Raw genomic sequence first — 19,164 nt, forward strand, 5'->3', positions numbered from 1 at the left:
TTACTAGCGACATTTTAAACTTGTCTTCCAAATCAGTTGTAAGGACAATTGAATTGCTATTCTTTTTAGAATTTGGCCTCACTTATGGTTTTCTAAAGGACTTGGGGGTAACTTTATTTTAGCAGCTATAAACACTACCCTATAACAACCACAAATTCTTGAAACTAACCTTACGTAAGGTAGCTATAATACCCGTAGGTTGTCCTCCTTTCTAGGAGAGATGCCTTTCTTGAAATATTAAAACACTTTAATTTTTTAAATGCTATCAGAACGTTCATTTTTAACAACCAATAACCTTTTATGTCTTGTTTTTCTCCATACAACCAAATAATTCGTTTTTCATCATTTTCTATCAAACCTAAAGTCCTATTTGTCCCAGAATTCTGCTAAGTCATTATGTCGGTATCAAATCTCTATTGCTTTTTGAAACATCTGTCGAAAACAAACTCAAACAACTCCTTAAAATTAAGCAATTTGAAAACACCTTATAGTGCTGGACACCCAAACAAGCATATCCAGGGATATTCTACAGTTTGATCTAAAACATGAACCTTGTAATCCAAGCCGTCCCATAGTTTCTAACATCGTTGATTATGCATCACATCCACACTAAACTTCTTACTTAGGAAAACTCAATTCACATTATAAACATTACTGAGGAAGTTAATGAAGAAGGACCACCGCCTACCAGTATTTTTCACTGCACTATGACACTCTTTCACCCTTTATAAATAATGTACACGAAACATTTTACACTGTAAAACATTACAGTGAGTGATGGCTTCTTATATTGACCGTTGATACTGGATCTCTGAAAACTTCGATAAATCTATTAAGTTTACATTTGATTAGTTTTTCAGGCGCATCAACTTCCTTTATGTCACTGTCTGCATAAAGTACAGACTTCTACATACAAGACATCAACAGATACCTTCATTATCAAAGATGCTACCCTGCCAACACTGAATGAAATATTACGAACAGTCAAACGCCAAACATATCAGGATCATTTGTACTGGTGAAAACAATTAAAAACAACGTAGAAAAGTAATGAATTAAACCACCGTGATATAAAGAGGTAAACATGTGTTTAGTCTGATCCCAACAAATACTCCTTCTCAGGCACGGTTAGTAATTGGGAGGGTTACCCCCTGGGAATACCGGCTGATGATGGCACCATTACTTTGCCCTGCCTGACATAGTCTGGTGACTAGAACGCCCGATTCGGAGTCTACGGGTTTTGGATTCGAATTCCCCGTAACGAACATGCTAGCTCTTTCAGCCGTGGGACCATTATAATGTGATTGTCAATCCATTATTCGTTAATAAAAGAATAATCCAAGAATTGGCGATTGGTGATGTTGACTAGCTGTCTTCCCTGTTGTCTATCACTGCTAAATTAGGGACGGCTAGCGCAGATTGCTCTCGAGTAGCTTTACGTGAAACTCAAAACAAACCAAACAAAGAGGATATAGACTCCATATTAAAAAAGCCAAAAAGAATTAATAGAAAACCATCCTCACATAAACGAACACTGAAACTATCTAACAGAATCTTTCGTGGAACCTAGTTACTTCTGAAAGTAAAAATACATCTCATGTTTTCTTTTCTTCCCTTGTTCAACTTAATGACCTTTTTAAAAAGCTTTTCCCGAAATTTCTTTTGTTTTGTGCCATAGAGTCACACAGTGTGTTGACTGTGCTGTGTGTACTCCAGGTATTGAAACCCTGTTTTTTGCGTTATAAGTTTTAAGACTTACCGCTGAGCCACTGGAGGAGAGGGAACCTTGTTGTGTCCTTCTGGAAAAGTAAAAATGTCAGTGATATTTTGGTTCATGCTAAAATTAACTACACTCCCTACAGAATAGCTGCTTATCTTGTAATAAAGTTCGGTGACCTGCAACTTCATGTAAACAACCAAAGAAGAAATGATTTGCACTACACGAACACCATCTTTCTCATACAGTGTAAAAACATGGAACCATCACTCTATATGTTGGACAAACCCAGACGAACTTTGAGGGACGTTTTAACAATCGTTATAAATCTTCCTTTAATACTCAAAAATACATTCCTTTTGTTCAAGATTTTAACAAACCTGGACATTCTCACGACAACACAGCTTTCTCAGGAATCGAAACTGGATTACTTCCGAACTAAAGTATTCAGAAATATGAAATAGTCTTACTTTTAATGATGTAAACCATTTGGTTATTGTCCATATTTTCTGTAAGTCAAACACTAAGTTTTAGCCTTAGAATTTTTATTTGCTGCCTTTATCTATTTTTCTTATTTATCTCACACGTTCTTAAAATCAGTAACAAAGTTTTAATATTTCATTTACTCCATATTTGAAATTATTGAAATGTATTTTCCATTCAATTACTTATATCCTTTACAGTTTGTTTGTTGAGAATTAAGGCACAAAGCTACACATGAGCTATCTGTGCTCTGCCCACCACGGGTATCGAAACCCGGTCTTTAGTGTGTAAGTCCGCAGACAAATCACTGTGCCACTGGGGGTCTTTACAGAAACATGGAAATTATCATTTTGTTACTTAAGACATAATTTAATAGTGCCCCCTTCTTATAGCTACTAGAAGCACTTCAAATCGAACAGCATGGATATACCATTGATATACTATATTTAACAACATCAAAAGTCATTATTGAATGCCTTATTTCATAATCAAAAATCACCACTCTTCTGCTGTCATGTCCAACAGTTGTCAATGATGCTATTATTATCATAACCACCAAGAGATATTAACATCACTGTTATCATGGCCAATGAATTCACTGATACAACTATTTTAACAAATACTCACAGCGAGAGACGTTATTCTCGTTATTTCAAAAAAATAGAAGTCATCAACGTTACTGTTATTATAACCAACAATAGCCACTGATAACGTAACAATAGCTAACAGAAGTCACTAAAACTGCTTTTATCATAACTAGTAAAAGCTACTGATGTTACAACAGAAGACACTAATAACGTTATAACAAGTAAACACGTCACTGAAAATGTTTTTTCATGACGAGAATAAATTATTAATGTCACCAACAGAGATCATTGATGAAGTTAACATAACCAACATAAGTCACTGAAAGTGCTTTTGTCATAACCCGTAGAAGTTATCAGTGTCACCAAAAAAAGTAACTGATAGCATTATAGTAACCAACAAAGGTCATTGAGCTGCTTTTACCATAACCAGTAGAAACTATCAATATTACCAACATAAAACACTGATTACGTTATAATAACTAACAAAGGTTATTGAACTGTTTTTACCATAACCAGTAGAAACTGATATTACGAACAGAAAACAATGACAACGTTATAATAACCAATAAAAGTCACTGAAACTGCTTTTACCACAGCTGGAAGAAACTATATATATTATTTACTAAAGCCAGGCTTTACTGTTGGCTTTAACTCCGTTTAACAGCAGTCAAGGAACCGACTTTTAACTAATACTGACATCAGTCACTGAGATTACTATTTATTACAATTAATAGCATCTACCAAAGCTGTTTTTAACTTTGCATAGAATAAATAGCCCTTAACTATTTTAACGAAAGCAAGACCACTTCTCTAAAGAGCTTGGATTTCCAGTGTATCACTTTTACCCTTGCATGACTTTGATGTGTTATACAACACATTTTGATCAAATCTGATTTTTATGATGTGCTCTTCTAAAAGAGGCATGTTTCGTGTTGATGAAACTGGAGAATGTCAGCTCTGTGCTCACGAAGGTAAGTGTACTCGTGTCTTAATAACATTGCAACATCATATTGACTAACTGACGTTACTAACCCAGATCTCCCTTCTCCCCTACCTCCCGATAGCATGCGACTGTCACCCCGTGGGGGCGTCGGGAAGAACTTGTAACCAGACTACCGGTCAGTGCCCCTGTAAAGATGGCGTCACTGGAGTAACCTGTAATCGCTGCGCCAAGGGTTATCAACAGAGCCGATCCCCTATTGCTCCGTGCATCAGTAGGTTAACAGCATGTTGCTATGCATTAGCATGTAAAAACTTCAGGCGTGCAGTATCCTCAACAAATGTTTTCGCAGACAATTATAATAGGTATAAATTTGTAATTTCCTTTACACTTTATTACACTCAGTATTATCTTCAGAGATTTGTTACAAAATTAAATACGTGTATATATATAAATATATATATATGTAGTTAATAAGAATAAAAATCTGTCCAAACCTTGTTCCTCCAGTGAGCAGGTTCACGTTTGAACTTCATCAGTACTTAAAAATTAAACATTCTGTTTAGGCTTTAGAGGCTACTGCACGTCTACCCCTGTCTTGAGTGTTGTGATTATTACATAGAGAATAAGCATAAATACTATCACTATCTTAAGTATAATACATTTTAATAGCAATCGTAAGCGATCTTACTCATTTGAAAATGTAGTTTTTTAATTTTCCATTTTTCTCTTGTTCTTATCAACATGTATGAGATGAATGCTCTAGGCATGTTTAATTTGTTTTTACAGTATTTTAACTCTGTGTAATAATTCTACTTCTCTGAGCATTATTTTGCTGCCAACATATGTGAGTATAACTTAGAAAACACAACAAATTTTACAATCATTTAGTAAATCAGGACTTTTGAAAGTTGTTTAGTTTCTACAATAAATTCGTATTGTTGACACTATGATCTTTTATAAGATAGTACAATATGCTCTTAAGTTTATAGCTCACACAAACTGAACTGAATAAGTGTTTTAGAACAACAGTTTACACTTTACATAAGATCTTATAATCATTTGTTAAACAACTTTAAAACTTCAAATATGCAGAATTTATATATATAACTGCTGGTATATTAATATGTATATATATATATATAACGTTTCTTTACAGTAACTGCAGAATACAATATTTTAATATTTCTTTTGCATACACAATGAAATAGGTAAGTGTACACTTTGTACTTGCAATGCATCTCTAACAGATAATCAAACTGATTTCCTTTCTTTTAAATAACATAATGGAATCATATCACATTTCTAGACCATATACTCTATCGTTATAAATTTTGTATAGTTTTGTTTCAAATAGTTCTTTGTAATTTTGTTTTTCATTAACTGACACTTCTAATCAAAATTACTTATTTTATAATTCAACAAAACTGTAAATTAAAAAAATTAGAAATGTGTTTTAAAATAATTTCATTTATTGAACCTAATTAAAAAAATTCCCGATTTTTCAGAAATCCCTCTTATAGATGTCGCCACTCAGGCTCCCAGAAAAACGACGCCAGGTACGTATATCTTCTTTGCCCTTGTAGAAATAGCTATGTTTTCGGACAATAGCAAGTATCAACTTTAAGGTAAGTTTAAAACACTAAAGCTCGTGACACAATAGGTGGTCTCTTAAATATGTTCCAAAAATTGAATATGTACCATTATCAATATAAATTATCTTTGACGTTCTGCAAACTTTTCTGTACGAAAATACAGAAATTTGGTAGTTTAGTCAAAGATTACTGAAAAATGTACTTTTTTTTACTACCTTAATGATGTAACTCAAAAATCGCAATATATAAAGCCCGATGTTTTGATGTCGTACTAATATAATTGCATAGAAAAATTATTCGTGTGCTACGGCTCAAAATGGTTGAAACGATCGGCCCATGCCTCATTTATAGTGATAACTTTAATTGTAATCATACACTTGAGAAACATTATAATTATTATTTTACTTGAGCTATGAAATTATAATTTATTATAACTTAAAATCAACTTCTAAATATTAAAATTCATTAATATTCGTGCATTTACGAAAAGTTAAATACGAAGGACTCAGTCTAATGGCAAAGCAAAATTAACAACAAAAATAATATATTATGAAGAGCCTACAGATATTACAAATCAAACAATTTAATAAGAAGCTACCGTTTAGAATGCATTTCAATTCCATTTTAAATACTCTTCATAATTCAAGTTATCTTTTACACCATTTCACCAAAATGTATAATAAAAGTCATTCAGCAACTTGTCTCTCTTTGGAGGGTCGAAATTTCGCTGATTAAGGACAGTTCTATACTGACAATTACAACTTTTCTAAACTGTCAGTTACACTTCACCTTCAGTTCCAGAGAGGATGCGAGATTTTGATTATCAGTCTGAAGTTGGCTTTAACCAAAAAAGAATGTCAGTTTATCTTTTGATATTCACTTTCTAAGCTTGAAAATTAACTGTACTTGATTCTTACTTCACCTTTTAGCATAATAAAGAAAAGAACCAATTTAACTCTTCCTGACGTGGTGCTTAAGTTGGTTATCTCGTCTAGAAGTTTCAGATTAACCCACGTAAAGAAGGGTAAATGAGCTGTCTGGATACAAAGAAAACCCTGCCTTCCATACCATTTTAGTAAAGATCAGTTTTTTTCAGTAGTCTCAAATCTTTACTTCAGGCGTGCGACTCGGGGTTCGCATCCCGGTCGCGCCAAACATGCTCGCCCTTATAGCCGTGGGGGCGTTATAATGTGACGGTCAATCCTACTTTTCGTTGGTAAAAGAGTAGCCCAAGAGTTGGCGGTGGGTGGTGATGAATAGCTGCCTTCCCTCTAGTCTCACACTGCTAAATTAGAGACGGCTAGCACAGATAGCCCTCGAGTAGCTTTGTGCAAAATTCCAAAACAAACATACCTTTGAAAGTGTGTTACTATAAAATTTGTATTAAAATTTGTTATTTAAAGATCTAAAATCAAGACAATAAAAATATGTAAAAGCTTTTGTTTAAGGTAAAACACGAAGTGAAACGAAAAGGCGCTATATAAAAAAAAATCACTCATCTTATTAGGAAAACTTTGCAAATCGAAGTAAAACTATTCACTGAGACACTATCATAGCTTTATTTTCATATGGCAAATATATTCTTACAATAGAATATTTGATTTTGCAAAAACTGGTATGATATTCAACAATTGATGTACTTCTTAAATATGTTTTGTTTTCCAGATAATTGTGGGAAATGCAAAAAAAGGAGCAAACGTGTGAATCAGAAGAGATACTGCAGAAGGAATTATGGTAAACATTATTATAAGACTTTTTGCACCCTAAACTTTGCACGAAAAGTACATACTTGAACATACTTGACGAATAAACCCAAGAATTTTTTTGAAATTCAGATGTTTAAAAACACTTTTATCTGTAGTTCTTCCTAATAACTTGCCAGAAACTTAATCAGAACATAAAAGAATCATTACAGAAAAAAACAAAAAACACACGACTTTATACCAAAAATAACTTTTTATAAAGATGGCTTAAGCTCTTTATTCAATAACTGTATGCTCTATAATAAAATTACTATTTTTAACACAAATCACCATGCTTCATTTAAACAAGCGTGGTCCTACGTATTTTACTACCACATCCGCTTTTCTGTGTCCTTATATTTAGCCTTGTGTAAATTAGAGAGATAATAACAACAATCCATTCCATGAATAAAGTCAAGAAAGCTATTTAGGTCATATGGGAATCAGCCTTTCCCTGAGTTTGAAATGGTAGGGATTTGGAGTCTCCAGAAATAATGAGATACTTTTCTGAAACAAAAGCCCTTCATCATACACGTAATCATGGAAGTGAGAGGGGAAAATCCTTTCGAAATAAAGAAGTAAATCTCCAGGTTTAATATTAGGCCTCGTATTTTTTCCTTTCTCTCACGAATATAAATAAAAAAAAATGCGTTTTGGGAAAATTCAACTTGGCATTCTGCACACTTTGATAATATACAAAATAACATCCTAGCTAGATCTTTGAGATGTTACATTCTAAACTCGTGCTTGGAAAAGTTATTACTCAAAAAGATAGTATCTAAATGTGACATACTCTGAAAATGACAACAAAAAGCATCTCTTATCAAATTAGTTGTTTTAAAACTTACGTAGAAAATGATATTTATAACCAACTAAAAACGAAAACTTACTATTTAAAAAGTAAAACGCCAGGCCTTTTCATTTAGGTTATGAAGACAATTATCATTTATGATTTAGCCAAGGGTTTAGAAAATTTACGAAATCTAATTTATGTTTACATCTTCTGCTGAAGAGCACTTTTCTGTGACTCTGAAACTTAGGTACAGGATGTCCGAGGTTGTTCAATATCGTAGTTTAACGTAAAATAACAATGTTTTTTTACTTTTTTTTTCCTAGAGCGGCCAGAAATAATTTATATCAGTAATTGCATTACTGTTTTTCATTAAAGGAATTACAAAGTATCATATTTCTAATGTATCTGATAGTATCATGAATACTAGGAAAGATTATCGTTTTTGTGTGATGTATACTACTGAAAAAGTTATATAGTAATGAACAAAAAACATACATCAGGGTCTAAAAAGTGAATATTACTCCATATCATAAGAAAATTCCGTTTAATAGGATTCGTTTTTAAAACGTTGATGTCTGTCTTTTACTCATTACTTTACAATTTTGGACATTACACAAAAACAACAATCTTTCCTAGTATTCATGATACTATCGGATACATCAAAATATGATACTGTGTAATTAATTTTAATGAAAAACAGTAATTACTGATATAAATTGTTTCTGTCCGCTTTAGCAAAAAAAAAAAAAGGAAGAAAAAGATTGTTATTTTTATTCAAAGATGGTTAAAAGCTCAAAATGCTGTTTTTGAAGCAAAAATTTGGTTAATTTATATTCAAAACTACTTGATCTGAAAATTCTTGAAACATAGACACTCATGTTATTCTGTTGCCACACAAAATTCTTAGAAAATACTTTTCTACATTGCTAAGGTATTTGATTTGGGGTTAATTTAGCTAAAAGGAATTCTTGTACCTCTATGACATGCAGCAGTGATAGCATTCTATAGAAAGCACACGCGCTTGAGCGCGGGAATTTCTGGAATGATGCGTGAACTAGACGTTCGTGTAAAGCGCGAGGTTGACTAATCTTTTGGAACCAAGATCATTTGTCCACAAAATAAGTTCCTCAAGCGGAATAATATAGGAAAATAAAGTTCCAAAGTTAACTTATTTTCAAATTTGAAAGATGTTCTGAATGACCATTATGCGTGAATAAAGAACTGCAAACCATAGATTTGTGTTGTTTTTCAACATTTCCCGAATACTTGATTTGTGAAGTATGTCAGTTAGTGCATCGTGTGTTACATTAATCTTCATTATTGTTTTTCTTGACTTTTGCAAATTCAAGAAACTTGGTAAATGTTTGTTGTTTTTTTTGCAATCAATCAACAGTGTCTACCAAGTTTGAAATAATAGGTTTAGCTTTTGTAATTCTATAAATGCCAAAAACAGTTTATTAGCTTTTAAATTTAAAAGAACATTATTTTAGTCAAATGTAGTAGTGTAGCAAATAGTAAACGTTTTACAAAATCATTTAGAAAGTAGTTAAACACTAGTACTTCAAGAACACAATACTTTATTAGAAATTTGTCACTATGTTTTTTTAATAAACATGTATAGCATGAAATACTGCATTTAATATTATGTTAATTTTTTAATAACTTGATCGGCAACATTTAAGGAACAATTTAACTTCATTTATCAAAAAATTGGGGAATATTTTGTAAATAAAATAAAACATTTCTCGTGGATGAGATAACATTGCAATAGATCACATCTGATACAGTGTTTCCTGTGTCATAAAATAAACTCGTATGATACACTAAGTAAAATATCCTCGTAGCCTCAGATTAGATTTCATTGATAAATTAGTTACTTATATTACCGAAAAACATTAAATAAGAAAAAGAAATACTAAATTAGCACCGTAACATGACGTATTGAGTAAAACGTTCCCTCTATCAGGTGATAATATTTCATTACTGCATATAATAAAAATTATTCATTGCACCATAAAATTATATTATGATCTATCAGTTTCGTAGGAAGACACTGTTTCACAGAGTTACATTGATGTAATGGTTAACAAAGTATTTAAAATGGTTCGTATACATTCACCACCTGCATGAATACGAATAACTAATAGTGAAAAGATTCGTAAATATGGTAATGTGTTTTCTGCTTTTTTTGTCTTTAGCTATGCTCGCTACAGTATTAGCAAGTGAAAGATACGGACAGAAATGGGTTCGGTTCACTCTTCATATCATGCAAGTTTGGAAGTACGGACCCACAAAGCTAAGAAGAGGTACAATATTCTACTGGGTCAGGGTCAAACACGTCGACTGCAAGTGTCCAAAACTTAACCTGAAGACGTCTTATTTAATTTTGGGTAAATCTATACATATAGTACTGATATAGGTTTTGTGTAGGGTGTGTTAGGCATAAATGTTTTGTCAGTAATCATCACATTAAACTTAGATAAAACAAAATACAGTCATTTATGATATTGATAATTTAAAATATACTTGTTTCTAATTTTACATTATTTTATATCACAGCTGTAGAAGCAGACATAACAATTAGTAACTTTAATTGTTTGTACAGATGTTTAACAAGTAAATAGAAAGAAACTCTAGCTGTGGTAATAACACATACACATCAATTTATATACATTTCAAAAAAATATTAAATGCTTGACGGCACTTATCATCGTCTGAAGCTAAGAAAATGGGAAAATATTACAAAGAACATGATTATTCAAAAATATCAGTTATACACTGATATTTTACCGATAATGAAAACATATTATTAGTATATGTTTGGACGCATGTTTACACGTGGATATGTATATATATCTTCTTATATGTGTGTGTAAATAAGAGATATTTATATTTTGGATGTTTCGATATTATTAACTCATATCTTGTAACTCATCAACTCTATCGCAGAGAAATCTCCTCACAAAATTGTATTTTAAACACCTTTGTTTTCTTTTTTTTTTTACAATTTAAACGCGGAAAGATGTAAAACACTGAAATATCACTGGTCTAGCACAAGGATCAAGCTGGACGGAAAGTGTGTTTTTCTTTATTCCTCCATTATGGGCTACCAAAGATATGCGTAAAGTAGCTATTCAGATCTGCACTCTGTCTCTTTGGAGCCACTGTCCAGTATTTCCTTTTTTAAGTATGCCAAAGTCGTTACTTCTGCTGGTCGATGAGAGACACAAGTATAGCTGAAACGCTATTTATGTATACACTAATCTTTATTTGGTTTCTATTGAAATGTCAATTATTACCACAAATAGTTATAAATAATCATTTTCCTTCTCAATCTAATGTTTTCCAAAAGAAACCATTCTTAAGTACGTTTGTGTCAAAGCTGCTTTACCTGTATTTTAGCTTTAGATTTCAATTAAAGATGTCACAGCAATTAATTAATATTTACTAACCTTTCATAGGATTTCAAATGACTTGATGAAAAAATGTAAAGGTTTTAATAGATAAAATGCTCTTTTAAAACTTACCCAAGTTTATTTATATTTTGTATCATAATATTTTAATAAATCAGCATTGTATATTTTATTCATCTCCTATTAAGAGGGAAAAATATAAAATTTAAGTAATGTTAACATTTTCAGGGTATATTTCAGAAATCATAAAGATATTTAACTAAATAGTAAGTTAGAGCTTTAAAGTTAAAAGTGTATCGTTTTTGTTGTTGTAACTGTTGATAAACAAAAAGCTCAAAATGAGCCAATTGCGCTTTATCCATCCCAGGAATGAATGGTAACCATAATTTTAGGTTATAAACTTATTTCTGAGCCATCGGCATACAAAAAAACAAACAAACATATTTTCATACTTTTAAGTGAGGGACCAGGCGCTGCACAGCAGTTAGCGTGCCGGACTGTGGAATTGAAGCCTTGGATGCGTGATAAGAGTGAGGTCAAATCCAACTATTAGGTTAGACAAAAGCCGGATTCCCTCTTGTCTGTCACTTAAAAAAATCATAGACAGGTAGCCCTCATGTAGATTAGTGTAAAATTCAACAAGCAAACAAAACTGTTTAAAGTGTATTATCATGAACAGTAAAAGCGAACAAGTGGTAAATATCACCAAATATTTTAATAATTATTTTATAACTAGCAAATACTGATGTCCCGATCAAATTAATTTACTTAAGAAAAGGTTTGTTTGTAATTAAGCACAAAGCTACACAATGAGCTAGCTGTCTGTGCTCTGTCCACCACGAGTATCGAAACCTGGTTTCTAACGTTGCAGAAAAAAAGGACTACGAATAAAATATTGTGTTAGTTTTATTTCATAAATACTTTAAATAATTTCTCCCCAAAACTACAAATAAATAAGAAAACATTGATATGTTTAATAATCAAATATCTCCATGTATGTCACGTTCTGTTACTGCCAATCGTAAAAAATATATATTAAAATGCTTTATTTCAAAAGTGCATTATGGGAAAATCATGAAGTTTTAGCAATTCCTGAAATTTTATAACGATATCAACATCAATCAGTCAGTCTTCGTATGTGTTGAACAGTCAATCGGCGAATAAACTTATTATGAGCAAAAATGTTTATTTTTGTGAGGGAATGTCACAAAGAATATGAGACTTACCCTGTCGACTGTTTGAAACAAATGTTTAGAAAAAACAAATACAGGGAGAGGAACGGGTTGTTGTTTGGTTTATATTGTATATGTAGCCACCTAGTGGCACAGCGGAATATCTGCGGATTTATACGGCTAGAAACCAGATTTCGATACACATGCTGGTTAAAGCACAGATAGCCCTTTGTACAGCTTTGTGTTTCATAACAAACAAACACACTTATATATATATATACATACATATATATTAATTTAGGTATTATATATGTGCATAATTTTATGAAATAATTTAGATTGAATTGAATATATATCCCCTTTGACACTTCTTTTAGATATAACAACTGTCAAAAAGCGCATGATTCGGTAGCTGTCTTTTCCTTCGCTTAGTAATGATAAGGAACTGTGGAATCCAGCGGATAAATATCTGTGCTACTTAGCACACTTACTGCACATTTTATATGTACTCATTACTATTTTAAAGATTTTTTTCTATTGGATTTTTTCAATATCCGTTTGCTAGCGTTGCTGTGTTTTGTTAAAAGCCGTAAAGATTATAAGCATCCCAATTACAAATGTCCGGCATATTAATCAATATAGGCGAAATGAAATAATGTGTTTGTGATGATTGCTGTAATTGAAATAGTTGTGTTGAAACTTTTTAATGCATATGAGAAACCTTCAATTTTCTAACACAGACAACTTCTATCAGGTTATTACATGTTTGTTTTTTTAATTTCGTGCAAAGCTACTCCAGGGCTATCTGCGCTAGCCGTCCCTACGTTAGCAGTGTAAAACTAGAGGGAAGACAACTAGTCATCACCACCCACCGCTAACTCTTGGGCTACTCTTTTACCAACAAATAGTGGGATTGATTGTAACATTATAACGCCCCCACGGCTGAAAGGGCGAACATGTTTGGTGCGACGGGGATTCGAACCCGCGACCCTCAGATTACGAGTCGAACTCTTTAACCTACCTGGACGTGCCAGGCTGGTTATTACATAATTGAGATGTTTTATAGATTAATAGCATAACAGAAATGATAAATTGAAAGATAGGGGTATAGTGAACTAAAAGTATAATGAAGTCAAAAAACTATTATAAAATTAATTAATTAATAGAGGAAACATTATTGTGAAACTAGTTTTACAATGCTTTAACCTGAGAGTTATTCGGGTTGTTCGAGGTATATAAATATAGGTAATGGGACTACGTTAATTCATGAGGGTTTACACCTATGTTATTGTTATAGAAAAAATTAACTAAGAAATTAGAAAATCGTAAATCGTCAATAAATTTATTTTTCTTAAGTTATGGTTTCCATTTCTAACAACACTTATTAGGAATGTTATAAATTTTCCATTTCTGAAATTAAAATTAATTTGTTGTGTGAACATTACAAATAATTTGTAATTTGAGTTGATTCACATCAGGTTGTATTTAATATGTCATTAATATAGTTCTTAACAAAAGGGTAAATTTTGTTTGAAATATTTATATATATATATACATTATATTAAATAAAACATACCTAGTCGGAAGTCGTTAATTAAAAGTATAGTTAATTTTTTTGTGGAACGATTCTATCAACAAATGATATAGTAACTTAGTAAATGATGTTAAATTATTTTATTACTTGAGTCTTAATACATAGCACCTTAAGTGTAAAATATTATGTAGAGTATAAAAAACTCCATCACATTAATATAAATGACAAATGGAAAATGAGCAGGAATTATTTTCAAAACACTATCCCTCCCAACTATCATAGAGTACAATGATTACATAAAATGTAAACTTCAGATTATAATTTATGGACAATCTATTAGATTATACACTCCACTTATTTATTTATTTTATTACTTTCTAGGAAAAGACAAAGGAAGACGTAAAAGACCAGGACTTACTTCCAATAGTAAGACAATTGCCATAAGATGGAAGGACAAGTGGGCAAGACGCGTACGCCGATTTGAACGACGTGAGAAGAGCAGACGATGCAATTGATGACGTAACATATTCTGTAATCAAGTTAAAGCGTCATGGTTGTGTTTCAAGCGCTCTTTTTTTTTCTGAACATTCGAACAAAACATTTAGGTGTACGCCAGTGAAGATATGTAAATATATGTAACTGTCTGTATTATGTACGTAACCCATCCTCCACAATGCTTTTATGCTCTCATCAATGGGCAAAATATGTGCCAATTAAAAATGTACCAAACATTCGGTAATGGCCTAATTTAGGCCTAATGAAACTAATTTTTGCAGATCCTTTGTGCATAACATCTGCGATGTTATTTTCACTTGCTGCTTTTAAAGTTCCTATACGTGTTTATAATAAGTGATTTTTCTTTATTAAAGCTTAATATTTATATATTATTACTAGGATTAAAATATGATAAGTTTGGCTACCAATAGATCCTTCTTTGGCTACTCAATGAGCATTTATAGATGGAACAAAAATTGAACACCACCAAATTAGTTTGTCAGTTTTCAAAATCAGCATTCTTATTCATTCGATAGTTTCGATACTTGATTTTTATATGTAACAAGTACAAACCAAAAGTCGTATATCTTTTTTTGATTACTGCTATTTTAAACAAACTAACAAGGAAAACGAGCACAAAAACAACACAGTCGAAATCGACATACTTGAAACAAGGAAAGTTTATATTTGGTCAGGGATAAAGGGAATTAATCCGTTAATGGTCATTCTATAAAACAAAAATTAAGTAGCCTTTTGACTTTCACTTATACGGTCAGCGTCATAAGACAAACAAGGTATCCTTCTTGATAATTAAATTGGTGAATTTTAAATTGATAATCTACGGAAATAAATTATATATGCATATACAAATTACTACCCTCTTTAAAAATAATATCATAAGAATAGGTTCAACCGCAAGAGCGTTTTAGTAGTAAATTTTTTCAATTTAAAAATAAAATTACAAAACAAATATACATCATTATGCAAAGAAAGAAACTTCTTATTCTGCAAAAGTCTCCATGTAAAGAAGCATCCACCCGAATAGAAAGACAGAAAAACGTAAACATCGAAAAATGTGCAAAATAAGCCATGTGGATTTAAAAGCAAGACATATCAACGAGAAAACTATTCTATACCCCATAATTATTTCACGTTTGTTCAAACAGAAAAAAAACAACAAGCTCTCTCTCTCTATATATATATATACCTCTTGGAATATACCAAAGTCATTTGTTTGGATTACAAAGTTCAACATTGAGCTGGTGCTTCGTGTATGATTTTTTTTCGATTCCAGCAGTTATTTTAAAATGTTAACGTCTAAAACGACAAGTCACCACTTGGTCTTTATGCTGATTCGAATTTGTGGAAAAGAGGCATGTGCAATACTACCTCTTATCCCTCTAATAACATAATGTATTAAAAATCCACCAGTTGATGTAGGCTTATCTTTTTCTTTTTATTTTTACAAAATATTGCTGCAAACTTTAAATTACGACATGAAATTGTAAAAATATATCATTTCACCTAAAAACTTATCTCTAGTGCACGTTAGAAATTGTTATTGAAACAGACAACCTCTTTAGTTAACTGGATATTATATCCATGGCTTTGTCTCTATTTACTTGTATTTTTATCATCAGACCTGATAAAAATGTTCACAAGTGAACTGATCCGCCATCTACTCATCAGTTTAATAGAAAGGCTGTGAATTCCAAAAATATATTGAAATATTTTTAAACCATTGATGGAATATCTGTCTTTGAATTTCTGGTTTCTGTTTTGTTGTCATATTCGAGAACAGTGACTCGTACAGAAAATTTATGTGCTATTTAAGAAAAAAAGTTTATTTTAATGTTGCATGAATATATATTTTGAGTAAAATGGGATGTATAGCTATGTATATGTAATTTCATCCTGTTTGAAGCTTGATAGCAATGTAAATGTTTATTTAGTTGAGTATTCTTTACCTTTATGTTTGAAAGAAAAATATTTTTTGTACTTGTATTTTTTCTGTGTATATAAGGTCCTCAGAATACGTGAACCTAGATCAAATACACACATGTATAATTTTCATTAAGTTAAACTGTTCGTAATGTGTTAAAGAAGTTTAATGACAAATGAAAATAACATGTAAAACATTCTTATGTATCAAACAAGTAGGTATTTTTCAGTATAAGGTTTTGAGTATATGAATAATTTTAGACAAAAAGAAGGTAAAAGCTATTATTCAGTCTGAAAAAAGAAACTCTGTTTTACAGTTAATCATGCAGTTTTACCCAGTATTGGTAGAAATAAAAATAAAGCTTCCAAGAAATAACATTAATAAAACAAATAAATAAATCACAGCAAGACCAGTAAGGTTCTCTACCTTTAAACCTTATACAAATAGTTTGAACGTTTTTCTTTATGCCAGCCTTAAACCACTGCTGATGATGTATTTTGTGAAATATCAAAATCAAAAAAGTAAATGCATCATAGAGAAACATATGCACTAATTACTGTGACCTTTCATTAGTCAGTTTCCAAAAAGGTATTCATTATATGTACTGGTAGAAACAATACTTATTTTCAGAAGTTTCACATATGAATGTGATGCAGTTTCTGACTTAAAGTATAACTTTTAAACTGATATAATTTTCGTTCGTACAAATCATAAAAGCCTATTATAGTCTCAAAATTGTGGTTTATAATCCATTTACTGAAAAAAAACTCACTAACAGAAAATCGAAATAATGTACGTTTATTTGTTTTGGGAGAAAACGTGTAACCGCAGCACATGATCACCAAAAGTGAAATACACGAGTACAATTTTGGGATTGTTCCATTTTAACATTTCGTTTTCACAGAAATCGTTTCAAATTTGAAGTTATCTGGAATATTATATTTTTAAACAAAACTGTTTTTGTCCCGGTGGGAAGCCTCTTCATTTTAAACATTTCATCTAATTTTTCAATAAACATTGAAAGACACTAAGAAGTGTGAAACATGTGCCAAAAATTAAAAGAGTTTGAATCTTAAATAATAAAGTAAATTACGGCATACAATGAAAAAAAAAATCCGTAATGCTCAACAAATACCATAGCACAAAACTAAAAACGTTTCTTCCAAATTATGTTTCTACTATTTACATATTGTCTGTGTTTGATATATAGTTTTGTGAGTCATATTACAGCTTATTATTAAATACATGTGGTTCATATTTTTGTAAGTGTTTAGTGTTTGCTTGTAAACGTATCTCCACACGAAAAAGTTACACACTGATTCAAATGATATTAGCCAAGTATTTGTTGATGCTCTTAGTACCAAGGTGACGCTTTACAAAGAGTGTAGCAAGTGTATCGTGTTCTGTAGTTTGTATATTGTATGTTCTTTTCTATTCTGTTGTATATATAAAAGTGTTAATAATTTTAAAGTGCTTACTTCGTTGACATGAATTTTGCTGCTTTTCTTCTCACTACGTAAGACTGCTTCTCCAGATATCTGTCTTTCTGGCAAGTTAATATACAAGTGAATGTATTTAGAGTAACTGTTTACATTAATAAAGGATTACTCTCAGCTTTGATTTGATCTGAATAAAGCATTCTCATTCAAGTAAGAATGTGCAGTATTGTAGTGTTACTTGAATAGTATGTTGTGCTTAAATTGTAGCTAAAATGCTTTGCCTTTAGCAGTACAGAAATGTCGTGAATACATACATATCTTTACCTTATATGTATTGTAGAAATATTGCTGTTAAATATCTTCAGTAAATCCAGTGATGTAAATTACACGTATGTAAAAGGCTAATGATGTAAGGATAACAGTTTCAGCAAGTAAAATAAGTATTATAGAAATGTTGTTAAATATCTTCAGTACTTTCAGTGATGTAAATTACACGTATGTAACAGGCTGTAATAACAATAATTTCAACAAGTAAAATAAAAGATCTGATGGACTCGTATTTTTTCTTTATTTATTTTTTTCATCCATTTTTCGCTATTAATACTTGTTAAAAATACAGTTGGTTTCCATATAACTTAAATTTGTTTGTAGTTAAGGAAAAAGTCACACGATGGGCTATTTGTGCTGTGCCGACTACGAATATCACAACTAGGTTTTTAACGTTGAATCCGCAGACTTGTCGCTGTTCTTCTGTGGAGATACGACTTGAGAAACAAATAAATGTTTAATCCATTTCCCTTTTTGAGAAGGTTTTCATCATGCATGTTTTAAAGATTTTTTTATTATTGTTATTAGTTGAATCGTAAATACCGATGAATCTATTTCAAGCAATCCAAATAGAAACCAATAAATATTAGAACAAATAATTAACTGCCGTATTTGGTAATGTAATACAAATATTTAACTATTGGGTTTAATTATATAATTCTAAATTATCAAGTTTTCTTTTTTTTTTTATTAATCAAAAGATATCGTTCAACATTAGGTTGATTTAATCAGTTGTTATCATAAACTGAATAATCAAATATTGTGTTTTGTTTGTCACTGTTGTAGTTTCCACCACCATGTAGTTTTTTTTAGAGTGAAAATGACAATCAACTTATATAACACACCAGCATAAAAGTGGAGAAAATATCTCTAGTTTTTAAACATATTATCACATTATAATTAACATTTACATCACATCTAATTGTACTAAGCATATCATATATATATAAAATTCTTACAACATTATGGTACTAAATTTTTTCTC

The 19,164-nt window shown here is 31.2% G+C and overlaps 1 protein-coding gene across 2 annotated transcripts in view; it reads left to right on the top strand.

Moving 5' to 3' along the window:
- Nucleotides 1-18,064, top strand: part of LOC143222629 (netrin-1-like) — a 108,783-nt gene extending 90,719 nt beyond the window's left edge. Inside the window, exons 3-7 of one of the 2 annotated variants that reach the window (XM_076449338.1) lie at nt 3,852-4,001; nt 5,236-5,286; nt 6,988-7,056; nt 10,056-10,247; nt 14,358-18,064. In XM_076449338.1, coding sequence (XP_076305453.1) covers nt 3,852-4,001; nt 5,236-5,286; nt 6,988-7,056; nt 10,056-10,247; nt 14,358-14,491 — 596 coding nt within the window. In that variant the 3' untranslated portion in view covers nt 14,492-18,064. The remainder of the gene's footprint in view (nt 1-3,851; nt 4,002-5,235; nt 5,287-6,987; nt 7,057-10,055; nt 10,248-14,357) is intronic. The other variant, XM_076449339.1, reaches the window with a different exon arrangement.
- Nucleotides 18,065-19,164: the final 1,100 nt, after the last annotated feature.

This window comes from Tachypleus tridentatus, chromosome 8 (genome assembly GCF_004210375.1).
Source record: "Tachypleus tridentatus isolate NWPU-2018 chromosome 8, ASM421037v1, whole genome shotgun sequence".
Taxonomy (NCBI): domain Eukaryota; kingdom Metazoa; phylum Arthropoda; class Merostomata; order Xiphosura; family Limulidae; genus Tachypleus; species Tachypleus tridentatus.